We start from the raw sequence: 26,181 nt of genomic DNA on the forward strand, positions 1-26,181 counted from the left end.
TATATGAAAGGCAGTTTATTAAGGACAATTGACTCACACAATCACAAGGCAAAGTCCCACGATAGGCCGTCCACAAGCTGAAGAGCAAGGAAGCCAGTTGGCTCAGTCTGAGTCACAAAACCTCAAAAGCAGGGAAGCCGACAGTGCAAACTTCAGTCTGTGGCCCAAGGCTGGAGAGTTCCTGGGAAACCACTGATGTAACTCCAAGAGTCCAAAAGCCAAAGAACCTGGAGTCTGATGCTTCAGGGCTGGAAGCATCTAGCACAGAGGAAAGATGAAAGCCAGAAGATTCAGCAAGCCGTCTTATCCCACCTTCCTCTGTCTGCTTTGTTCCAGCCATGCTGGCGGCCGATTGGATGGTGCCCACCCACATTGAGAGTGGATCTTTCTCTCCCAGTCCACTGACTCAAATGTTAATTTCCTCTGGCAACACCCTCACAGACACACCCAGAAGCAATACTTGACCAGCTATCTAGGCATCTTTCAATCAAGTTGACACCAAATATTAACCATCACACTATATTACCCAGGCTGGTCTTGAATTCCTGCCCTCAAACGATCCTCCCATCTCAGCATCCCAAAGTTTTGGGATTACAGGCATGAGACACTGCTCCCAGACAAAATCTTTCATTTTAAGTTATTTGGAGTTAGAGAGGCTGAGTTCAGAATATTCACCTCTGGAAGGGCTGACCTCCCTTCTACCTAAGCCTGGTCCCCAGCACCACCAACCCTTGCACATGTGTGTGCAAGGCAGGGGCAGCAGCACTCTGTGAGCCCCAGCTTTTCTCCAAGACATGGCAGGCATTTGAAGACCATGCCCCAGGGACGGACGCTTCACCCAACTGATACATTCCAGACTGGGCTTACTTTTTAAATTAAGTGGCCTCAGCAACCCAGGGGTGTAATTTCCCATGTGCTTCCATGAAGGAAGCTTGGGATTTGCTATAAAGAGAAAAATAAATAAGAATGGACTTTCCAGTCCTGACCATTCCCTCCCCACTCCCTAATCCATTTGGCCAGAATAGGGAGTAAGAGGGTAGAGAAAAAAGCGGGGAAAATGGAGATGAAGAGAGAAAGGAAGATCCTAGAAGGGGAGGAGTAGAATTAATAGACAAAAAAGAACTGGAGAGCTCATCCTCTTGCCTTCCCGCCTCCTAGGCTGGAGAAGAATCTTGCCTGATACTCTCCAGAAATCTTCTCAAAGGCAAGAATGCAAAGGCTAGACCACCACATAGGCCAACAAGCATGTGCTTAGTGGATGAGGAAATAGCCTGTACTACTGCAAGTTCTCTGCTAGGGAAAGATACAATTTGCAGAGCTGGCCGACTCTGAGAATTCTGCTTTCATGTTCAACAGTTAGGAATTTGCTCAGGCTGACTCTTGGCAAATATCAAATCCCGGGTATCAAAGAAATTTGTTCAACAAATTCTTAGGAAGCCTCCTGGGCAGGTGGCCATGAACACTTCCCTATTTGCAGATCTACCCAAAGGGGACCAAACTGCAGAGGTGGATTCAGGAAGAAAAAGCAACAGTCCTACTGTTCCCTCACTCAAGAGATAGACTTAAGCAAAATTGTCTAGTGTGTGACATTTGTCTTCTTTCGTCTCTTTCCTGAATCTCCCTTTAAGTTTCAAGCTACACTCAGCTCACCAGTAGTTACCAGCCCTCCCAAGACCTTCCTGGGCCACACCCGAGTCCCACTCCCTTCAGCAATTCCCAGAGCCTCTCCCCTTCCCCAGTCTGAGCTCTACTCCCTAAGGAACATGTGGTCCCATCTCACTCTCATTACCAGGTCCTAAGCACACCCATCACGGCCCCCACTTCCCCCACCACCCCCCAACCCCGCCAGCTTCCCCAGCAATTTCTGGAATACCATGCTGAGGATCCTTAGATTTTTATCTGTGAGCCTGATTTAGCCTATAAACTGAAAGAAGGGTGGTGGTTTTCTGTGTTAATTCCAGTATGTAATAAATTATGCCTGTTTTTGTTGTTGTTGTTGTTTTGAGACAGTTTCACTCAGTCGCCCAGGCTGGAGTGCAGTGGTGCCATCTTGAATCACTGCAACCTCTGCCTCCTGGGTTCAAGCAATTTTCCCATCTCAGCCTCCTGAGTAGCTGGGATTGCAGGCACACACCACGACGCCCAGCTAATTTTTGTATTTTTAGTAGAGACATGGTTTCACCATATTGGTCAGGCTGGTCTCGAACTCCTGATCTCTGGTGATCCACCCACCTTGGCCTCCCAAAGTGCTGGGATTACAGGCGTGAGCCACTGTGCCTGGCCTATTATGTTTGTTTTAATGAATCCTTTAATAAATGAAGAAATGACCAAATGAATGAATGAATCTTCAAGACATTCACCAATATATTTTTATTAACACTTAATTTGGAGAGAGAGAGAGAGAGAGAGAAAGAGAGACAGTGTCCAGAAACTAATAACAAGACATTCTCCACTGCACCATCACTCCAGATGCACTGCTGAATGCAGGGACTAGGAGGAAGGCTCTTCTCCCAGGACAGGCTGAGTGAATGTCCTGGGAGAGGGGAAAAGTTGAAGAATGTGGTCATCTGAACACTAATGAAAAGCTTCCAAATCATGGATAAGACATTGTAATGCCTTTGTACTGGTATTTGTTAGTTAGGACTGGCCAGACTTGCCTTTGTATAGAATGATGACACTACCAACAGAGAGGTTTCCTAAGCAGAACAACTGCTGACAAGACTCATTGTCTGAGCCACATGAGGGTATCAATTTTATTTGGTTCCCTGACAGCTTGTACTGGGGTTATGTATGGCACCATGGGTGGCCACAGTTCCTGCCAACATAATGTCTGGAGGGGTTCCCTCAAATAAACTTGAGTTACCCAAATCACTTTTGGTTTACAGCCATCATTGCCAATTTATCTATGGATATGTGTATGTCTTGGATTTGAGGGAATAGTTTCAATTTCAAACCCTGTGTCCTATTGCTAGGCTTTAAGTCAGGCCAGGTGTCCTGGTATCCTCAGTTCTAAAAATTCTCCTCATAATGGCATACGGTTCTACTTGCACTTACGAGTTTTTTAATTATTAAAAAATCTTTCCACTATAAAAATAATGTAATCACATTATTAAAAATGTTGGAAAAGTAGAAAGAAAAACATATCACCCATAATATCACCATCCTGGTATATGGGTATATACTTGTGTATAATTTTCCCAGCATAAAATAAATATACAATTTTATATCTCACTTTCTCCAACCCACATTACAATGTCTTTTTTTCTTTGTAGAGACGGGGTCTTGCCATGTTGCACAGGCTGGTTTGAACTCCTGGCCTCATGTGATCCTCCCACCTTGGCCTCCCAAAGTGCTGAGATTACAGCTGTGAGCCACCACACCTGGCCAACATTACAATTTTAAAAACATTTTAAAAAACATTTCTAGTCAAACTTATTAAGGATAGCATTTTTATGGCAGGATATTTCACTTGGGGGTTACTAAAATATATTAATCATATGTCTATTTGTTTATACTTTTACACTATTAATAAATCTGCAATAAATACCATTAGACATACATTTTCTGTATTTTTATTTTTCCTTGGTTTAGATTCTAGATGCTGAATTATAGGCTCAGAGTATGAATATGCTCATAATCCTTGATGCATGTGCAAATTGCTTTCAAAAGAGGTTTTATCAATTTATACAGTCATCAACAATATCTGAGGGGTCTGTTCCATATAATCACCACCAACAAACTAAAGTGGTAAAGTTTTGAAATGATTTTCATGATAATTTCATTGAACAATGGCCCCCTACTTTAGTAGGTAAAGTACAGATACAAGATGAATAAAAAACAGATGCTATACTGAAGATGATAAACTGAAGAGCGGTGTCATTTAAACCACGTATTAAAAAATAAAAAAACCCTTAAATGATGCTCCAAACCACAATTTCCAATGATGTATCTATGGACTGCTAGGAAACAAAGCAATGGCTGTCACATAAACTGGAATGTAGCAATCACAAACAAGGTAGCTTTCTCAGAAAAGGCTTTTGCAGATTTGAGTCTCAGGCTAAACTCCAAACAGCTCCAGGCATACTGCCTATTCGAAGGGCGCACTTTCTATGCAAATGCCACAGAAAGCACTGTTGCCCTATGTTGGTCTTGTCAGCTCTAGTCATAGATGCTGTATGTGGGAATGATGCTATTATTTTCTAATATAGCAATAAATAGGAGCTGACACAAACCAAATAGCTATTTACTGAATAAGAGAAGGGGAAAACCACATTTAATGAGCACCCGCAAAGAACCAGGCCCTTTCACATTGGTCTTGTCCATTTCATAAGCCTGGGTCCAGTGTGCTGGCCCTTCAGCCTCACACCGCAGTTTGGAAAAACACATTCCAGGGGAGCAGAGGGACTGAGCTCTGGGATCCTACAGCTGGAGCTCCCTGGGCTTCTGAGTTTCATCCTGGCCGCTGCATCTCTCTAGGAGCTATGGAATAGCAGTGCTTCTACCCCTCAAAGATGACAAAAAAGTATTTGTGAAGCACCACTAATAGGCTAACTGCTGATTCATGGCAAATGGGTGGTTACTCACCTTCCTTACTGGAGGACTCTTGTATCTAGGTACTACTTTCTTTGAAAATTACTGCAGCTTTTAACATTATGCATTATAATCTTTGATATATATATATTTGTTAATTTCAGCAACTTGTTGTGAGGTTATTAGTATATTTATATGACACTCTAGAAAACTGGACCAATTCTTGATAGGTAAAAATACGATCAGGCTGGACGTGGTGGCTCACGCCTGTAATCCCAGCACTTTGGGAGGCTGAGGCAGGTGGATCACGAGGTCAGGAATTTGAGACCAGTCTGGCCAAGATGGTGAAACCCCGCCTCTACTAAAAATACAAAAATTAGCCAGGCACAGTGGCGGGCGCCTGTAATCCCAGCTACTTGGGAGGCTGAGGCAGGAGAATTACTTGAACCCGGGAGGTGGAGGTTGCAGCGAGCCAAGATCGCACCACTGCAATCTAGCCTGGGAGACAGAGCGAGACTGTTTCATAAAAAAAATAAAAATAAAAAATAAAAATCAAATATGGCCATTTTTAAGATTTTAAAGGTAAATTTCTGATAACTGTCTGTGACTAATTTTAGTTGAATAAATGCTTGTGAATCATATGGACAGCAGAGCCTGGGCTACTGAGCAGATTCAGGGGTGGAGTCCCAGCCCTGCCACTTGCCAGCCTGGTCAGTTACCCGACCTTCCTTAGACTATTTCCTCATCTGTAACTGGGGCAGAATAATAGACACATTATTATTGAGAAAGCACATGTAACATTCAACACACGGCCTGGCACACCATAAATGCTCAATAAATATTAGTTATGTTTTTCTCAACTATTTGAGGGACTCTCTAATAATAATGTTATTATTTATACATAATATATAACATAAAATATATAATGTAATAACACAAATTATACATACATTAGTATACATAATATAAATTTTTTTTGAGATGGAGTCTCGCTCTGTCGCCCAGGATGGAGTGCAGTGGCTCACGGCAACCTCCACCTCCCAGGTTCAAGCAATTCTCCAGTCTCAACCTCCCAAGTAGCTGAGACTACAGGCACACGTCACCATACCTGGCTAATTTTTTGTACTTTTAGTAGAGACAGGGTTTTGCCATGTTGGCCAGGCTGGTCTCAAACTCCTGACCTCAGGTGATCTGCCTGCCTCGGCCTCCCAAAGTGCTGGGATTATAGGCATGAACCACTGCGTCTGGCCTATTTTCTCATTTGTGATAAATATGTTGACCTTTAAATTTTCAACCTCTGGGCTTATTAGGGAGTCAGGGGATTTCATACCCAACACATGAAAACTTGTAGGAGTGCTGGGCACAGTGGCTCATACCTATAATCCCAATGCTTTGGGAGGCTGAGGCAGGAGGATCACTTGAGGCCAGGAGTTTGAGACCAGCCTGGCCAACAGAGCAAGATCCCATCTCTATGTGACATCTCTATGGGAAAAAATTTTAAAAATTATCCAACCATGGTGACATATGCCTGTAATCCTAGCTATTCAGGAGGCTGAGGTGGGAGGATGGCTTGAGCCCAGGAGTTGGATGTTACAATGAGCTATGAGCCACTGCACTCCAGCCTAAGCAACAGAGCAAGATCCTATCGCTATTAAAAAAAAAAAAAAGAAAGAAAGAAAGAAAAAAGAAAAGGAAGAAAACTTATGGGGGCAATAGTGGTTATAGAAAGACTTTCACTAGCTGGGCGCAGTGGCTCACGCCTATAATCCTGGCACTTTGGGAGGCCAAGGCAGGCAGATCATGAGGTCTAGGAGTTCAAGACCAGCCTGGCCAATACAGTGACACTCCGTCTCTACTAAAAGTACAACAATTAGCTGGGCGTGGTGGCTCACGCCTGTAGTCTCAACTACTCGGAAGGCTGAGGCAGAAGAATCGCTTGAACGCAGGAAGCGGAGATTGCAGTGAGCCGAGATGGTGCCACTGCACTCCAGCCTGGGTGACAGACCAAGACTCCATCTCAAAAAAAAAAAAAAAAAAAAGACTTTTACTAATATCTGTATCACCCGCATTTAATGTTTGTGGAAATAATGTTACCTTATTTCCTAATAAGTGTAAAGGGCGCATTTTGGAATGACAATGGACCTCTCTTTCATCACTGACTCCTGGTAAATATGTGTGACTTAAGCTACTTTGGGTGTTCAGGAAACATGGCTGGGCACAGTGGCTCACGCCTGTAATCCCAGCACTTTGGGAGGCCGAGGTGGGCAGATCACCTGAGGTCAGGAGTTCGAGACCAGCCTGGCCAACATGGTGAAACCTCATCTCTACTAAAAACACAAAAATTAGCCAAGCGTGGGTGGCACATGCCTGTAATCCCAGCTACCCAGGAGGCTGAGGCAGAAGAATCGCTTGAACCTGGGAGGTGGAGGTTGCAGTGAGCCAAGAAGATCGTGCCACTGCACTCCAGCCTGGGTGACAGAGTGAGACTCTGTCCAAACAAAAAAAAAGAAAAAAAAAGAAACCTATAAGCAAGAAAGAGTTGATCATCCTCAAGGAAACACAAAACTATAATCCCAACATAACTGGTAACTTTTCCTGTGGCTTTTGAGTAGCAGTGGGGCATCCTTGATGACTGAGAGGGAAGGATACCACTCACAGGCCAGAAGACTGCCTTGGCAGAGTCTGTTTCTCTCTCTCCTATGGAACCAGTCTAGAGAAATCTTCTACCCTCCTGATGCTGCAATTACTTTTCTACCTCACAGACTGGGGACATTGAGGGGCTTCTAGTAATGTGACTATTGCTTTTTTTCTTTTCTTTTAGACTGGGTCCACTCCAGGCTGGAGTGCAGTGGCACGATCTCAGCTCACTGCAACCTCCACCTCCCAGGTTCAAGTGATTTCTGGCTAATTTTTGTATTTTTAGTAGAGACAGGGTTTCACCATGTTGGCGAGGCTGGTCTCGAACTCCTGACCTCAAGTGATCTGCCCACTTTGGTCTCTCAAAGTGCTGGGATTACAGGTGTGAGCCACCACATCCAGCCAGCTATTGCTTAATTAAGCACCTTCCCCCTAAAGGTAACCTGAACTTCATGGTTCAAAAAGGTCACATTTCACAGACATGTTTGGGAAGCATTAACACAGCTATTTTAAATTGTAATAATAAAGACCGTATCACTCTTTTGAAAGCAGTAAAGATGGGTATGACACAATGGATCATCATTAGTGGAGTCTGGACTCTGTGTCAGGTACTCCATCTTCATTCTCTCTAATCCTTACAGCAACCTAACAAGGTAGGACTATTATCGTACTTTAAGGTAATTTTACTCATTTTACAGACAAGGAATCTAGGATCCAGAGGGGTTAAATACTCCCCTAGTAATAAGTGGCAGTGCTGGGATTCAAACTCAGCCCCGTTTGACTTCAAAGTCCCTGCCATTCCCATTTGGTCCTCTTTTATCCTGGTTACACCTAGGGATTTTCACTGGGTAGGTTCTGCTTTGTGAATAACTAATTAGGAATTGAACTTGGATGGCACTGTCAACTTTCACAGCGAGCTTTGTACAGTAAACTGTGACAAGAACCTGACAGCTCCATGGGGTAGGTTTCTTGGCAGAGTATCTAGGAGGGAGACCAGAGTAATCTCAGCTAGTATGGAGCTCTGCCCTGTCTGTGGAGAGTTTTAAATGTCCATGAAAGACAACGGTTAAGGGACCTGAGAGGGTCTGGAAACGCTTTACCTTCAATATGGAGACCTATACATGGAAAAATTCTCTTGCTAGAAAGGGAAGGATGGATGTGGCAAGAATGCAAGTGGACACCAGCCCTTCAGGCCCACGGAAGGAAGCCAGATTCAGCTGCTAACGAACAGCTCAGAACAATGTCAACAACCAGGAGCTGGGGCCATGGAGAGTTGAAAGAAACAGCACTATAGCAGGCGGTTAAGTCTGCCAGATTTAGCAAATCAAAACATACGATGCCCAGCTAAATTTGAATTTCAGATAAACAACGAATTATTTTCTAGTGTAAGTATGCCCACGCACCATTTTATCTGGCAACCTCAGCAGGGGGTGACTTCCTGGGCTGCATTTGGAGACTAACAGTAGGGAGCACTCCCTCCATCAGGCCTTGGGACAATGTATACAGGATGGGTCATACTGTGGGTGGATGTCAGTGTAGAAAGTGAACTTGGGAAAGCTTATTGTCTTAATAGGGAGCCATGTAACCCCTAAGTCCTCACATTGCAACCTAGGAAGGGACAAACCATCTGAGACTGCAAGAGAGGTAAATGAATTTTTAGGCTGAGGTGACTTACAAATTTTCATCGAGATAAAGGCTTCACACTTAAGGTTTGATCTGTTCTTCAATTAAACTTCTTATTAATAATATAATTGGAAGCAGTCTATGAAAAAAGTTCTTAATAGGATAAGTTAACTTGTCTGGTATTTCAGATATTCTCCTAAATGTTAGGAATGAGGCAGGCTGTATGAGAATTCACTTTCTTTTTCAGGCCGGGTGTGGTGGCTCATGCCTGTAATCCCAGCACTTTGAGAGGCTGAGGCAGGTGGATCACCTGAAGTCGGAAGTTTGAGACCAGCCTGACCAACATGGAGAAAACCCCATCTCTACTAAAAATACAAAATGAGCCGGGCGTGGTGGCGCATGCCTGTAATCCCAGCTACTCGGGAGGCTGAGGCAGGAGGATCGCTTGAACCTGGGAGGCAGAGGTTGTGGTGAGCTGAGATGGTGCCATTGCACTCCAGCCTGGGCAACAAGAGCGAAACTACGTCTCAAAAAAAAAAAAAAAAAAAAGTAAACCATGCTATAAACAGATGTACTGTCATCCAGGCTTTGTTGTTCCATTTATATAGAGCACAGGCAGAGCAGATTTAGCATAATTCTTAAAGGCCCTAGAATTTTGAGAACGCTAAATAAGCACTGACTTCCACTGAAAGTCACAGCTGTGTTAGCCCCTACCAAGAGAATCATCCTGTCCTTGGAAACTTGAAGGCAGGCACTGATTTCTCTTCTCTAGCTATGAAAGTCTTAGATGGCATCTCCTTCAAATAGAAACTGTTTCATCTTCAACAAAAATCTGTTGTTTAGTGTAGCCACCTTCATCAATTATCTTAGATCTTTTGGATCACCTATGCTTCATCTTGCACTTTTTTGTTAGAGATGACTTCATTACTTAAACCTCATTAACCAACCTCTGCTCGCTTCAAACTTTCCTTCTGTAGTTACCTCACCTCTCTCAGGATTCAGAGAATTGAAGAGAGCTAGGACTGTGATCTGGATTAGGCTTTAGCTTAAGGGAATGTTGTAGCTGGTTTGATTTGTCCAGACCACTAAAATGTCTTCCGTATCAGCAAGAGGGCTGTTCTGTTTCTTATCATTCATGTACTCACTGGAGTGGCACTTTTAATTTCCTTCAAGGACTTTCCCTTTGCCTTCACAACTTGGTTAACTGTTCGGTGTAAAAGCCCTAACTTTTGGCCTATCTTGGCTTTCGACATGCCTTCCTCACTAAGCAAAATCATTTCTAGCTTTCGATTTAAAGTGAGAAACGTGCAACTCTTCCTTTAACTTGAACACTTAGAGGTCACTGTGGGGCTATTAATTGGCCTGGATTTCAATATTGTGTCTTAGGGAATTGGAGGCGCAAGGAGAGAAAGAGAAATGAGGGAACAGCTGATCCGTGGACATCAGAACACACAGGACATTTATGGAGTTAAGTTTGCCATCTTATACAGGTGCAGCTTGTGGCTGCCCAAGACAATTACAATAGTAACATCAAAGATCACTGATTACAGATCACTGTAACCGAAATAATAATAATGGAGGGCAGGTGTGGTGGCTCATGCCCATAATCCCAGCACTTTGGTTGGCCAAGGCGGGCAGATCACTTGAGGTCAGGAGTTTGAGACCAGCCTGGCCAACATGGCAAAACCCTGTCTCTACTGAACATACAAAAAAATTAGCTGGGCATGGTGGCACATGCCTGTAATTCCAGCTACTTGGGAGGCTGAGGCAGGAGAATTGCTTGAACCTGGGAGGCGGAGGTTGCAGTGAGCGGCGATCACACCACTGCATTCCAGCCTGGACCACAGAGTGAGACTCTGTCTCAAATAATAATAATAGCAATGGAAAAGGCCAGGCGCGGTGGCTCATGCCTGTAATCCCAGCACCTTGGGAGGCCAAGGTAGGCAGATCACCTGAGGTCAGGAGTTCAAGACCAGCCTGGCCAACATGGTGAAACCCCGTCTCTACTAAAAATATAAAAACTAGCCAGGTGTGGTAGTGGACGCCTGTAAACCCAGCTACTCGGGAGGCTGAGGCAGGAGAATTGCTTGAACCCAGCAGACGGAGGTTGCAGTGAGCTGACACAGTGCCACTGCACTCCAGCCTCGGCGACAGAGACTCTGTCTCAAAAAAAAAAAAAAAAAAGTAATGGAAAAGTTTGAAATACTGTGAGAATTACCAAAATGCTATTAGAAAAATGACTTGCTCAAAGCAGGGTTGCCACAAACCTTCAAATAGTAAATAACACATCTGTGAAGCACAATAAAATGAGGTATGCCTGTAATGAATTTTATATTGATTTTTTAAGTTTCTTGTTTGTTTGCTTATTTATTTATTTATTTATATTTTTGAGATGGAGTCTCACTCTGTCGCCCAGGCTGGAGTGCAATGGCGTGATCTCAGCTCACTGCAACCTCCACCTCCTGGGTTCAAGGGATTCTCCTGCCTCAGCCTCCTGAGTAGCTGGGATTACAGGCACCCGCCATCATCCCAGCTTATTTTTGTAGAGACGGGGTTTCTCCATGTTGGCCAGGCTGGTCTTCTCCCGACCTCAGGTGATCTGCATGTTTTGGCGTCCCAAAAGTGCTGGGATTACAGGCGCAGTGGCCCACACCTGTAATCCCAGCACTTTGGGAGGCTGAGGCAGGCGGATCATCTGAGGTTGAGTTCCAGGCCAGCCTGACCAACATGGAGAAACCCCGTCTCTACTAATAACACAAAATTAGCCAGGACTGGTGGTGCATGTCTGTAATCCCAGCTGCTCAGGAGGCTGAGGCAGGAGAATCGCTTGAACTCGGGAGGTAGAGGCTGCAGTGAGCCGAGACCGAGCCACTGCACTCCAGCCTGGGCAACAAGAGCAAAACTCTGTCTCAAAAAAAATAAATAAATAAACAAACAAACAAATAAAAAAGTGCTGGGATTACAGGCTTGAGCTACCGTGCCAAGCCCAAATTTTAAAATCAAGTTCCATATGAGTGGCTCCAAATACTCTCCACTAATCCTTGGTGCATCTTACAAATATGATCATTTTCTTTTTTTTTTTTTTTTTTTTTTGACATGGAGTTTCGCTCTTGTTGCCCAGGCTGGAGTGCAGTGGTGTGATCTCAGCTCACTGCACCCTCCACCTCCCGGGTTCAAGTGATTCTCCTGCCTCAGGCCTCCCAAGTAGCTGGGATTACAAGCGCCCACCACCATGCCTGGCTAATTTTTTATATTTTTAGTAGAGACGGGGTTTCATCATATTGGCCAGGTTGGTCTCGAACTCCTGACCTCAGGTGATTCACCAACCTCGGCCTCCCAAAGTGCAGGGATTAGAGGTGTGAGCCACCGCACCTGGCCAAATATGATCATTTTCTAAGAAGAAAATGACATGGGAAAGGTTAGAAAGTTTGCCTTAGAAGATGGTGAGACAGTCCTATTAAAAGCTGGTGGAAGAGAATTCAAGCTTCAGAAAGAACAGACGCAATGATCCTAAGGCAGAGGAGGACTTGATGGACCAGGGGTGGCTGGTCTGCAGCACAGTGCTGAGGGGAAAGAGGGGTAATGCCAGGGCCCACACATGTGGAATTTAACCAAGAGCAGTGGGAGGCCACTGAATGGATTAAGCAAGAATGCGACCTAATCTGATTTATATTCTATAATCTAATCTGTGTCTGCCTGGTAGCAAATAAAATACAGAGGTGCAGGAGTGGAAAGAGAAAGGTCATACAGAAAGTTACTGTTGAAGGGCAGGTAAGAGATGAGAAGAGGAGTAGGTCATTCTGATAAGCATTTCAGAGCAAGACCAATAGACTGGCTATCGGGGTGAAAGAAAAAGAGGCTCAAGGAGGCTGTCTGTACCTTTTGGTTTGAGTTGAGTAAATGGTAGTGCTATTTACTGGACAAGACTGAGGGAAAGGACAGTTTTAGACAGACAGTGTGGATCCAAAGCCTCAGGATAAATGATCCATATTTTTCTTTTGTTTGAGACGGAGTCTTGCTCTGTCGCCCAGACTGGAGTGCAGTGGCGCAGTCTCTGCTCACTGCAACCTCCGCCCCCTGGGGTTCAAGCAATTCTCCTACCTCAGCCTCCCAAGTAGCTGGGACTACAGGCATGAGCCACCACACCTGGCTAATTTTTGTATTTTTAGTAGAGATAGGGTTTCGCCATGTTGGCCAAGGTGGTCTCCAACTCCTGACCTCAAGTGATCCGCCCACCTCAGCCTCCCAAAGTGCTGGGATTACAAGTGTGAGCCACCACGCCTAGCCGATCCATATTTTTCAACAAAGTACAAATACAGAGAAAGAATCTGTAGATTATAAGAGATTTAAGGGGCACATCAATCATCTATTTGACTCCTATGATACATACTAAATTATCTACAGATGAAATAATGTAGGCTGGGATTTGCTTCAAAATAATTCAAATTGGTGAGGTAGAAGTGAGTAGAGTACAGAGGGAACCCAATATTGGTCATGAGTCAGTAATTTCTGAAGATGGGTACAAGGGGTTCATTGTTTTATTCTATTTTTCTACATGATTAATTTCCATGTAACTGGATGAGATCACCTAATAAAAAGGTACAGCAAATGATCAGGGACAGTAGAAAAAACAGACAAGACCACCATTACCTCAGAGGTTATATTCTTTGGGGAGGAAATGGACAATAAGCAAGTGAACAAATGATAGATGTAAATTAATGTGATAAAAAGGTGATGTGAAATCAATGTGATAAAGTGTGCATGGAGATAGCATTACAGTGACCAGAAGCAACTCCAGGAGGCAGTAATCTTTGCAGTTGATTGACAGGAGCCAAGCAGATATGAACAGCGTTGCTTTTAAAATCCTTTCCATTCTACTTTTCTACTTATAAACAAATCTAAATTCATGGCCATAAGTACTCTATTCTAGGGAAAATATTTTAACTTAAAAGCTTTTGCTCCCATCCTCCCCATTTCTTTTTTAACTGCAAATGTTGAGGCCATTATTAGCCCAAGAATTCTATTTTTTTTTTTTTTTCTGAGATGGAGTCTCACTGTTGCCCAGGCTGAAGTGCAGTGGCAAAATCTCGGCTCACTGCAATCTCCACCTCCCGAATTCAAGCAATCCTCCCACTTCAGCCTCCCCAGTAGCTAGGATTACAGAGGTGTGCCACCATGACGGCTAATTTTTATTTTTAGTAGAGACAGGCTTTCTCCAGGTTGGCCAGGTTGGTCTCAAACTCCTGATCTCAAGTGATCCACCCACCTCGGCCTCCCAAAGCGTAGGATTACAGACGTGAGCCATTGTGCTGGGCCTGAGTTCCAGTAAAGCCAATTCAGGACTGACCCGTAGGGCCCTGTGAGAATCCCTTCTTGCTCTGGCACCTCTCCTTCCCCATTATCTAGACTCTACAGTTCACCTCTCTCCTTAGCTATAGTTTTTGCCAATCTTGGGGCTCCAAAATCCCTCTTTCTTTACCCCCTCCTGGTGCTACTTCCCTGTGCAAAGCAGTGCTTCCAGAGATCATAAGCCCCATGAGGGCAGGAACACTGCTTGTGTTATTCACTGCTGCATTCCCAGCACCCCTGAATTGTGCTGAGCAGAGTTGGCACTCAATAAATATTCATTCAGTGAGAAAACCTCCTGAAGCCACTAGGAGGGTAAACAGTCACCTCTCCAGGTGCTTAAATACTTGAACCTACTAGAAAGAATCTGTGGCCTAACTTTATAGAGATAAATATTATTATTCCCATTTCACAAATGGACAGACAGCTGAGTTAGTTCAAATCATCTAAGATCATAACTACTCCACCTAAAATGGTCTGACCCTTGGTTAGAAATATTTTTTAAAGCCAAGAAGTAGAAGCTATTGAAAAATCCAGCATACAAAGAAAACATTACCCATGTCATTTAACATTTCTTGAAGATATCATGCATTTAACTAATGCAGAACAGCCTTCCTGGATAAATCCAACAATAAATATTTCGGTTTCCTGAAAACAAAACAAAAAACAAGCAAAATAACTCATCTTGGCTTGAATTATAGGAAATTCTTTGCTAGCAGCTCGGTCCAAGCTGATTGCATATGTGCTTTTAGGATAGGATTAGAGATTGCATGTGTTCTGCACGGCAACCATGGACACTTAACATTCATGAAATAATAATGAAACGGGAGGCCTGGATTTTTGTCTGTTTCTTCTAGGTCTCTTCCTCACTTAAGTGACCTTGGACAAATCCATTTCTTCCCTCGTATCTGATTTCCATGTATCTGTTTTGGGATAATGTTTATCACTAAGACGCTTTGTGAGATCTTCAGATTACAAATAATTACTGCCCTTCATTTATGAAATTTTCCTCCTTCACTACCCTACGGGATATTTGTATGACCCTTCCATTGAAAACCTTTACACACAGTTGTGAAGCGTCAATACCATCTAGGGACGGTTCAGAGGTTCCAAAGCTAATCAACTGACAAGTCGTGAGGATAACTTGGGCCATGAAAAGTCCGTTTCCTATGTTACTGAGAATTGGAAAACAGGTATATGTACTAATTCCCAAACCATGTTTGCCTTCTTTCTGCCGTTTTCAGCCTCTTCTAAACTATGCAGAAGCTGCGGACATTTGACTATCTATATTCGGCAATTCCTTTCCAAAGCAATCCTACCGAAAACAGATCACACGGCCCCCACGGGCGGGCAGGACAAGCCACCGGGCCCTGGTGCAGGAGCTGCGCGCTCCACACATTGTTTAGACGCCGACGCAACACAGCCATCTTGCGTCGGGGGCCCGGGCCCGGAAGGAGAGCGAGCCCCGTCCCCTGATCCCGGAGGCCGATACCGGCGAGGGGCTGCCCTGCACGCAGGCGGCCGGCCCAGGAGTCTTAGCGGATCAAGTTGTCTACGGCGGACTCGGGCCGGTCCCGCAGGACCCGGCCGCACTTGGCCGAGGGCGCAGGCGGGAAGGAGGCCGTCGGTCCGCCCCTCCCGCTGCCGCAGCGGCCAGGTCCGACAGCGGGCGCGGGACGCTGGATTCCTATTTGCCAGCTTCCTGCTGGGGAGCGTTTTCCAATGGGGCGCGGCGACCCGGCCGACCGCGTCCTCCTCCCCCACTGCCGCCCGGGTCTCCTCGGGGGCGCGCGCCGGGGCCCGCGCGGGGGCAGCCCCTCCCTCCCCTCCCCGCCGCGGCCCGAGACGCCCGCAGGCCGGGCGTTCACCCGCCGCGCCTCCGCCCGCCTTCCCCTCCCCCCACTTCCCTCCGGGCGCCCCAAACCCGGGCTTCGGGGGTTCGACGCCGTGCGCACACGGAGCGGGATGGGAGTGCAGGGCCGGGGGCGGGGGCTGGCCGGGTGCGGGCGGCAGTCTCGGCGGGAGCCGGCGGCCCCTCAGCGTGTCTTTTGTGTTTGTACACACACGGCGCGAGGCGGCCTGGAGGAGGGAGCGGGCGGCGCGCGGGGGAGGGGCGAGCGCGCGCCAGCGAACGGGCGCGCGGGGGGAAGGGCGGGGGCGGGGCGCGAGAGGCGCTATGGGGGCGGGGCCGAGCCTTCCCTCCATTGTGTGTGATTGGCTGGCGCGCGGCGCGGGGGCGGGGCGGCGTGTGTTGGGGGATAGCCTCGGTGTCAGCCATCTTTCAATTGTGTTCGCAGCCGCCGCCGCGCCGCCGTCGCTCTCCAACGCCAGCGCCGCCTCTCGCTCGCCGAGCTCCAGCCGAAGGAGAAGGGGGGTAAGTTTCCCCGTCTGCCCGCTTCCCCGGAACCGAGCCCCGCTTGCCGTCAGCCCCGAGCTGGGCCCTGGCGGTGCCGGGAGGGGACCCGTAGCCCCTCCGGCTTAGCCCACAAACTTTTTGGCCCAGAAATAGAGGTGAGGAGCGAGTTTCCCTGTTCCCTCTGGCGGCGGCGGCTCCCCCGTCTCTCGCCGCCTCAGCCCAACAGCAGCAACCGCCGCGGCGCCGAGCCTGCTCTCCCTCCTCCTCCCCGCGCCCCTGGCTCCTCTTTCTTCGGTGAAATCCCGCCCGCCGCCCCTTCCCCGGACCCCAAACCTTCACCACGACCCGCGCGGGCCTCTTAACTACCGCCCCCGGGCCCCAGGCCCCAGTTTTCGAGCGGGAAAGGGGTGGAAATCGCCGCCGCTTCGCACCCTGGGGTAACTCGCTTTTTGCTGCCTCCCCACAGTTGTTGCTAAGCTTCACCATCTTGTCTCTCTTCTCTGGTCACCGACCATATTTTTTCCCCCGTTTCTCTCTTCCCCATTTCAAAAAAGCAAGAATTTTTAAAAGAGGGACATTTTTTTCCCTTTTTTGGAGAGGCGGAAACTTGATGCATTTGAAATGCAAAAAAAACTTTTGCATTTTGGAGGGCGGCACGTGGCAGGGGATAGGAGTATTTTCGAGCGATTTGGTGTTTTGTCTCTTTGGAACGGAATCGGATACGTTTTGCGATTGTTTCCATTTTGTTCTGGTCGGGGAGCCGAGTTGGTTCCTGCTCGAGGCGCTAGGAGCGAGGCGGGCAGGTTGGGGGACCCTGTGCCGAGGGACCCGGAGGAGGCAAAACCAAAAGTTTATGTGGTGCTTGGGGTGGACCGGTCGGCGGATGTCGTGCGTTAATTAAAGCCTGGGTGCGGGGCACTTTTTATTTCACTGCGAAGCCTGTAAGGACTGGACGCGAGGACGGGGCTTTGTAGAATGCTCGCTGGTGGTAGCTGTTGTTCCTCTCTTGTTTTTTCGAGACGCCTTTTTGTCAACATAACTGTAAAGATGCAAAACCAAGAATATTTTCAGATATTTACAGCAATCCATCAACAGTCAGACGAGGGGGTGCAGCCAAAGTGGGGGGGAGTAAGACCTTTTTTTGCTGTAATTTGACTCGACCTTCCAGTGGTTTGTGGCTTTTTTCTTTTGACTTGTTTGTGGATGGAATGTTTACAGACATTTCTAATTACTGCTTTAATTAAATAAATTGGATCAAAGGCTGTTCGAGGTATTTTTGTTTTGCCGTTTGTCGTTCAGAATTGGCATTTTGAGAGGTGATTGATACTGCTAACAATTTTCTAGTACTCTAGTTTGTTTCAAGAAGAGATTTTGGGTAGACGTAATCTTCACCCTTTCAAATTATATAACAATACGAACATTATTTTTTATACTGATCATAATTTCCAGATTTGGGGAGGGGGTGATCGTGGCAGGAAAAGTTGTATGTTTGGTACTTGCATATGGTGATTTTTGATTTTTCAATGCTGGTAGGTAAGTAAGGAGGTCTCTGTACCATGGCTCGTACAAAGCAGACTGCCCGCAAATCGACCGGTGGTAAAGCACCCAGGAAGCAACTGGCTACAAAAGCCGCTCGCAAGAGTGCGCCCTCTACTGGAGGGGTGAAGAAACCTCATCGTTACAGGTATTAAAAAAACAGGGAAAAAATGGGACAAAGTCTCTCTTGTGTGTATCCATATAATTTAACAAAAAGATGGATAACAGGAAAACTTTTTGCTTTAGAGAAACTTTTTTTTTATTTGAACACTTAACTACTGCTTAAATATATGTACTGTATGATCATTTATATATAAAGTTAAGTATTAGGTTTTATTGAAAACGTTTAACTTTGAAGCCATAATCTTACCTGGAGGTCTAAGGAGACCTCGTATATCACTGATAATGTTAATGGGATATATTGACATTTTAGTTAACTATTAGTAATTCTTTAAAAATAGTTAAGTGTTGCTTTCTTGAATACACTTTTGAGATTATCTTTCCTAGTTTTTGGCAAAATAACAATTTAATCGAGATTGGGTGTTTTATAAAGTTCCTACCCCCTCGTTTACTTGATTAGCTTATTTCCTTCTGTATTAGCTCTTTTGATTGTGAACTACCTGAGCCACTGTGTTGTTAAGGGCATCTGCCATTAGAGGGCAGAAGTTGCCTAGACTTAGCCTCCGCAAGTGTTACGATTAACCTAAAATAAAAGCTCATACAGTGGAAGAAATAAGTCAGAATGAGAGGTAAATTTCTTGCTGACAATTACTTAGTAAAAAAAACTTTTCCACTCGGAAGGAACACTGCACAATCGAGTGTATTCAAATTTAGTAGTTCATGAGGGGTGAACTGTAGTCAGGGTAGAGGTATTCTGGGAAATAGAACTTGAATGCCACAAGCAGATTTTTAAATGAAGTTCGTTGGGTTGTGTTGGTCATCTTTAAGGGCTCTTCAGATAATAGAGGGTGTAGGGAAGGAGAGTGGTGCTAAATTGAGAGGAGCCAACTTCTTCATTAGCCTGACAGCTAATACCTTCCCAAGGTTTATATACATGAATAACTTTAAAATGAAAATAAATAGGGCTTTGATTAAATTTCTTGCTAAGAATGCATCTTAATTTCATGCTTTTTGCTTTAAAGGTATTGTTACTCTTAATAGATTTGAATGTTCACATCTTAAGTTGATCAGTGAAATTTGATACTGAAGCTGAAGAATTGTTGGGTGGCTTATTTTTTGAAAAATTACTGCATTTCTTTGAAGCTGCCCACTTACCTTTTGTGCTATTTATGTTTTTGGTAACAGTTTCTTTATTACTTTTTTAAAGGCCTGGTACTGTGGCGCTCCGTGAAATTAGACGTTATCAGAAGTCCACTGAACTTCTGATTCGCAAACTTCCCTTCCAGCGTCTGGTGCGAGAAATTGCTCAGGACTTTAAAACAGATCTGCGCTTCCAGAGCGCAGCTATCGGTGCTTTGCAGGTAAAATGGTGGGTGGGAAGACTCAGAGTTTGTATTCCTGTTGTGTACCAAGAACAGTTCCAAATTGTTACATATGCTTATATCATTTAATCACAAGCCTGTCAGGTAGTTGATATTGTTACTTCACTGTTGAGACTTCAGAAAGGTTAAATTGCTCAAGGTCATACACATAGAAAATGGCAAAACCATAATTTGAACCTATTTGACTCCAAGGCTTAGTGCACATTCCATTATACCATTTAAAATTTTGAAACATTGCACTAAAAACAATATTTAAAGAAAATCCTCTGGTTTGGTTTATGGATGCTGCAGGACATTAAGAAGAACTTGAGACTAGAGGTCTATATTTGTAGTAACAATTTCAAACAACAGTGCCTAGAATAAAAGAAATGTCTCTTCAGGTCCTGAAGAAACATATAGGTAGAGAGAGCTTAATACCTAGGATGGGAATAGGCAGTATTAAAGAATTATGCATTAAGATGTAAAAGGAGCAGTGAGTGGAGGATAGGATTGGATTGGCAAGATGGGGGGAACGGTGCTTCAAGGTGATACTGGACATGTAAAGGGGCCAGGATTTGCCTTGTGGTTTCCTAAAGGGGATTAGGGATTGCCACTTAAATGTGGAGCATATTGAATTTAATCTTAATCTCTACCATGTCAGGACTTAGAGAAATACTGCTCTAGAGATATTTATGTATTTGAGATATTTGTGGTTTAAGACCAAAACTTGAAATTCCTACAAGGTACTTGATAAAGGTATGTAGACGTCATTAACATCAGTCACTTAAGTAACCTATTTTATATTGTGTGGTTGGATTCTTCAGATGCAAGTATCCCAGAATACAGTAAAGCTACCACCTCCATCAGAAGCATGCAGTTGGGGGTCGTTAAAAATGCTGATTGCTAGGCACCATTGCAGACCTGAATCATTCTGGGGGTGGGGAGGGGGCATCCAGAATCTAAGTACACTCCATTGGAGGATTTTCAAGGCTGCTGTTGCTGTGCCGGGCTTTTGCTTTATGTGTGAGAAAGCTATGATAGGTGGATTCCACCCTGAAGTGTAATTGGTCGAGCTGTTTCTATGGTTAATCTAAACTTCATTTGATTGGTGAATTCCAGGAGTAGGCATCCATTAAATTCTCAGTGAGTTGCTGAAATTTCAACTACTAAAATCTTCCATGTTTTTACTTAAAACTTTATTTTCTGTTTTAATAGCCGATTATCTTCAGTTCTTATTTATTACTAAATACAGAAATGTTACTAAGATTCGTAAGCATTGGTACAAAGCTGCTAATATTTTCTAGTTAGAACTGTGGTTAAAGAACACAATACTGTACTTGAAAAGTGTAGCATTTTTAGCTTAAATGTCAATAATGTAGCCTTTTAAATTGAATCTGGGTAAAAGACTCATCTTTCTAAAATTATTCACATGTAAACTTCCATTGTTACTATTACATATTTGTCATTAAGTGTGGTTGTATTGGTTTTAAGCAAAATGTTCACCTCTTCTGTCCACAGTTCTCTTAGTGTTAGCTCTTTATTGGAAAGAGTGATCTTTGTTAAGCTTTTGTGTTTTCTGTTTGCTTTTTTATGCATATATTTTAGTTATCTTAAAAATACAGAGAGTGGGCCGGGCGCCGTGACTCACACCTGTAATCCCAACACTTTGGGAGGCTGAGGTGGGTAGATCACCTGAGGTCAGGAGTTCCAGACCAGCCTGGCCAACATGGTGAAACCCCTTCTCTACTAAAAATACAAAAAATTAGCTTGGCGTGGTGGCAGGCGCCTATAATCCCAGCTACTAGGGAGGCTGAGGCAGGAGAATTGCTTGAACCCGGAAAGCAGAGGTTGCAGTGAGCCGAGATGGCGCCATTGCACTCCAGCCTGGGCAACAAGAGCAAAACTCTTGTCTCAAAAAAAAAAAATAAAGATAACGGAGAATTTGTTAATGGAATAGGATAATAGAAGATCGCAATTGAAGTAGAAATCCAAAGGTCCTTTGTTTTTGGCCTTAGAATTACACACTTTACAACTAAAGGATAGCAGGCAGTCCAGTGAGAATGGTAGAGGAGAAATTAGTCTCAGTTTGCCATAGATAATCAAGAATTAACTTACTGAAAATATAGTCTTTGCTTTTAATGTCTGAGAACTTGAACTCAAATATTCTTGTGTTAAGTGGACAGTGTTGCTTTGAAATGGTAAAGAGGCAGACGTTGAATATACTCAAAATGTCCTAAACTAATATTTTCTTGTAGTTCTTTTTTTTCTTTGCCATTAACTCAAAATTAATTCATTAGGTCATAAATTAGTGTGGCAGTCTTTAATTCCCATTACAGCCTTAATGTTTTAAGGGACTTCGGGTTACTCGTAATAAAATTGGAAATGTATGGGTCATGGTCAGATCCTCTCTAGGAGTTCAATCTCCTCTCAGAGCTGACCAGACACAATCCTTATAAACTAGTAGCCAGGTTCTAAGACAGCAGTGAAAGCCCCAGCTACCACATGCCACATCTGAGTGGTTCTAAGTGATACCACTCTGAAAGGCCACCAGAACCATGGTACCTGATGGTTTGCCCGCATAGTAGCTTGTACCGCATTTTACAAAAGCATTCTAGCTTTCTGTAATCCCGAGGTGCCAGGTTAAGCAAAATTAAACTGTTTTCTTTCCTGATATAATAGCTGATATGCGTTGTGAGCCCCTAAGGAGGCTACAATACGCCATTTTTTCCAGGATTTCTACCCACTTCTAGAATATCTTAAGAACGAATCTCGGAATATTAAGGACTTTTGCTTTTAATACCTGTGGAATAGGTAAGATGCGAGGGACTACTTGCATAGAATAGAAACATTTTTTAAAACTAGCAAATATTGAAAATCTACTTGAGGACAAGGCATTTGGAGTATTAAATGAGATTTCTGTTATCAAGTAACTTAAGGGCACCAAAAAATGGCTGATAATGCAAGGTCATTGTGAGTGCCAAGGAACTAGGAGTTCAGGGTTGCCTGCACTGGCAACAGGAGCAAGAGACAAGTATGCGATTTTCTTCTTCATGGAATAGTCTTGAGCTGGGCCTTAAAGGGTAGATAAGTAAGACTTAGTTGTTAATAACAAATGCTGGAGAAACACACGTGAAAATAGTTCAATTTGAATGAAGGAAACTTGTAGAAGAGTAATGATAGGGCTAAAAAGGATGAAGCTATAAATGTGAATGTACCTTTTTTTTTTTTTTTTTTTGAGACGAGTCACACTCTGTCACCTAGGCTGGAGTGCAGTGGCGCAATCTCAGCTTGCTGCAGCCTCTGGCTCCCGGGTTCAAGCAATTCTCCTGTCTCAGCCTCCCAAATAGCTGGGACTACAGGCACATGCCACCACGCCCAGCTACTTTTTGTATTTTTAGTAGAGACAAGGTTTCTCTGTGTTGGTCAGTCTAGTCTCAAACTCCTGACCTCAGGTGATCTGCCTGCCTCGGCCTCCCAAAGTGCTGGGATTACAGGCGTGAGCCACCACGGCACCTGGGCTGGATTTTTTTTTTTATTAGAATAAAAATAGCAACTATAAGACTGTTTTCTCCCTTAATATATCTTCAGCAGAGAAATAACTTTTCCTTATAGAAAAGGAGAGAGAGCCAACTAACCTATCATTTCATGCTCCAGATCCAAAACTGTTGGATTTATGATTATTTTTTAAAATGGTAATTTCTCCATTTCAAAATGAGTAAGCAGGCCGGGCATGGCGGCTCACACCTGTAATCTCAGCACTTTGGAAGGCTGAGGTGGGCAGATCACCTGAAGTTAGGAGTTCAAGACCAGCCTGGCCAACATGGTGAAACCCCATCTCTACTAAAAATACAAAATTAGCTGGACGTGATGGTGCATGCCTGTAATCCCAGCTACTCGGGAGGCTGAGGCAGGAGAATTGCCTGAGCCCGGGAGGTGGAGGTTGCAGTGAGCCGAGATTATACCACTGCACTCCAGCCAGGGCTACGGAGCAAGACTCAAACCTCAAAAAAACAAAAACAAAAAGAGTAAGCAGATGTTTTGGCTTAGGCTAAAAGATTCTTCAGCTTTTCAGACAGCTATAAGTATACTTAAGAATTTGAGTTATGAGTTAATTCTAAGTGGAAACGCCCCTTTTTCCTCTTCACAAGTTAAGTGTCAATGAGTGATTCATACACTGTCATTTTTAAGTGGTAGTAGGAATAAGATAACTTGAAAGGATCTTACAGTCAAATGGGAAAAACCAGAGAGATCGATACTAGTACTAGAGGGCAACAAATGCTGTTACAAATTGGGGTACATAGAGGAAGGTACTTGGTAGAGGACAGGGGCATGTCTCCGGGGCATAGATCAAAGTATATAAATAAGGAACTGCCAGGCCAGTTGCGGTGGCTCACTCATGTAATCCCAGCCCTTTGGGAGGCCGAGGCAGGCGGATCATGAGGTCAGGAGACCATCCTAGCTAACACAATGAAACCCCATCTCTACTGAAAATAACAAAAATTAGTCAGGCGTGGTGGTGGGCACCTGTAGCCGGAGCTACTCGGGAGGCTGAGGCAGGAGAATGACATGAACCTGGGAGGTGGAGCTTGCAGTGAGCTGAGATCTTGCCACTGCACTCCAGCCTGGGCAACAAAGAGAGACTCCGTCTCAAAATAAATAAATAAGGAACTGCCGGGCACGGTGGCTCACGCCTATAATCCCAGCACTTTGGGAGGCCAGCGTGGGTGGATCACGAGGTCAGGAGTTCGAGACCAGCCTGACCAACATGGTGAAACCCCTTGTCTACTAAAAATACAAAAAGGTAGCCAGGCATGGTGGCGCATACCTGTAGTCCCAGCTACTCGGGAGGCTGAGGCAGGAGAATCGCTTGAATCCGGGAGGCGGAGGTTGCAGTGAGCCGAGATCGCGCTACTGCACTCCAGCCTGGGCGACAGAGTAAGACTCCATCTCAGAAAGAAAAAGAAATACGGAACTAACTTGTGATATGTTCTGGAATCAAAAGTACTCTTACGATAAAACAGGTATGAAAGGGAACGTAGATGAGAAGCATGTGATAAAAACCACTTGTTCACCATGTTATACTACTGGACAAAGCAGAGGTTCACATACTGTGTGAATGAGATTCAGAGTGAGGAGGAGACTAGGCTGGGATGGGGTATTTGGATTGGACATGATTCCGTTTATAAGAATGTGAGTGTTAAATTGGATTTCTTGCTTTATTTGTGACATTTCAGTTTATTAGAAATCATGTTACCGTTACAAAAATTGAAGTTTCCTAGTAACAAAGTAATTTGATTTGTGTAACTTGATAAAAGATTTACTGACTTAAGCTTTTGTTTTTTTTCATAAGCTGCTTTTGAGCTTTGTCCCACAGGTTGTAAAATGTAAGCATTTGGTAAAATTGTCAGCATCTTGCCCAGTCATTTTTTTAAAGGTTTCAAAAACCTTTTTGTTTTAATTCATATAGTTGGGTCTTAACTATTGGAAATAACACCATCAGTAATTTTTTCTTCATTCCTTTTGCAGGAGGCAAGTGAGGCCTATCTGGTTGGCCTTTTTGAAGACACCAACCTGTGTGCTATCCATGCCAAACGTGTAACAATTATGCCAAAAGACATCCAGCTAGCACGCCGCATACGTGGAGAACGTGCTTAAGAATCCACTATGATGGGAAACATTTCATTCTCAAAAAAAAAAAAAAAAATTTCTCTTCTTCCTGTTATTGGTAGTTCTGAACGTTAGATATTTTTTTTCCATGGGGTCAAAAGGTACCTAAGTATATGATTGCGAGTGGAAAAATAGGGGACAGAAATCAGGTATTGGCAGTTTTTCCATTTTCATTTGTGTGTGAATTTTTAATATAAATGCGGAGATGTAAAGCATTAATGCAAGTTAAAATGTTTCAGTGAACAAGTTTCAGCGGTTCAACTTTATAATAATTATAAATAAACCTGTTAAATTTTTCTGGACAATGCCAGCATTTGGATTTTTTTAAAACAAGTAAATTTCTTATTGATGGCAACTAAATGGTGTTTGTAGCATTTTTATCATACAGTAGATTCCATCCATTCACTATACTTTTCTAACTGAGTTGTCCTACATGCAAGTACATGTTTTTAATGTTGTCTGTCTTCTGTGCTGTTCCTGTAAGTTTGCTATTAAAATACATTAAACTATACCTGCTTTTGGTCTTTATTATAGCCTTGCCCTACAATTATATTCAAAATAATTTCAGTATTAAGTCCTTTAATAGTCACTTTATATCTGAGACATGAGACTTATTGAGAGATGAGGAAAGTATAGACTTGGTGGCAAAAGGAACTTGGCTTTATTTCTAATTTTTAGAAGCTTGCCACTACCCAGTGGTCTTAACTCTTTGGATGTGTTGTCTTCTGAACCAATAATTCGAAAAGCTAATCAACAGGATCACCTGGAAATAGTGGAATCTGTAAGTAGATTGAACTTTCATGAATGTTTAATAACAAATAAGAGTGTGTAACAGTCTTTAGCTCAAAAATTAATGCATTCAAGATCTGGCTATTTTAAGATGCTCTGTATTAGTTAACCCTGAATTTATTCAAGCACTAATAGTTAATTCTTAGCCCTGTTTTATTTAGTGTTGGTACAAGTAATGTGAAATGAGGGTAATTAAACCTTCTAAGACTTTTAACA

General features: G+C 43.9%; 2 protein-coding genes across 3 annotated transcripts; one reads left to right on the forward strand and one right to left on the reverse strand.

Moving 5' to 3' along the window:
- Nucleotides 1–16,978, reverse strand: LOC134758249 (histone-lysine N-methyltransferase 2B-like). The gene is made up of 3 exons (XM_063705127.1): nucleotides 16,717–16,978; nucleotides 14,693–16,577; nucleotides 1–258 (listed from the first exon to the last, which is right to left on the reverse strand). The coding sequence occupies exons 1-2, from the start codon at nucleotides 16,976–16,978 to the stop codon at nucleotides 15,466–15,468; spliced, it is 1,374 nt and encodes a 457-aa protein (XP_063561197.1). The 3' UTR covers nucleotides 1–258; nucleotides 14,693–15,465.
- Nucleotides 15,651–25,687, forward strand: H3-3A (H3.3 histone A). Of its 2 annotated transcripts, none has more exons than XM_055371866.2 (5): nucleotides 15,651–15,793; nucleotides 16,434–16,510; nucleotides 18,026–18,176; nucleotides 19,356–19,509; nucleotides 25,036–25,687. In XM_055371866.2, exons 3-5 carry the CDS (start codon nucleotides 18,049–18,051, stop codon nucleotides 25,162–25,164), a joined length of 411 nt encoding a protein of 136 aa, XP_055227841.1. In that variant the 5' UTR covers nucleotides 15,651–15,793; nucleotides 16,434–16,510; nucleotides 18,026–18,048; the 3' UTR covers nucleotides 25,165–25,687. The 2 variants fall into 2 exon arrangements, with proteins under 2 accessions (XP_055227841.1, XP_055227846.1); XM_055371871.2 differs by lacking the exon at nucleotides 15,651–15,793 and adding an exon at nucleotides 16,118–16,188.
- The last annotated feature ends 494 nt before the right edge of the window (nucleotides 25,688–26,181 follow it).

Source organism: Gorilla gorilla, chromosome 1 (genome assembly GCF_029281585.2).
Source record: "Gorilla gorilla gorilla isolate KB3781 chromosome 1, NHGRI_mGorGor1-v2.1_pri, whole genome shotgun sequence".
NCBI classification, from domain to species: Eukaryota; Metazoa; Chordata; class Mammalia; order Primates; family Hominidae; genus Gorilla; species Gorilla gorilla.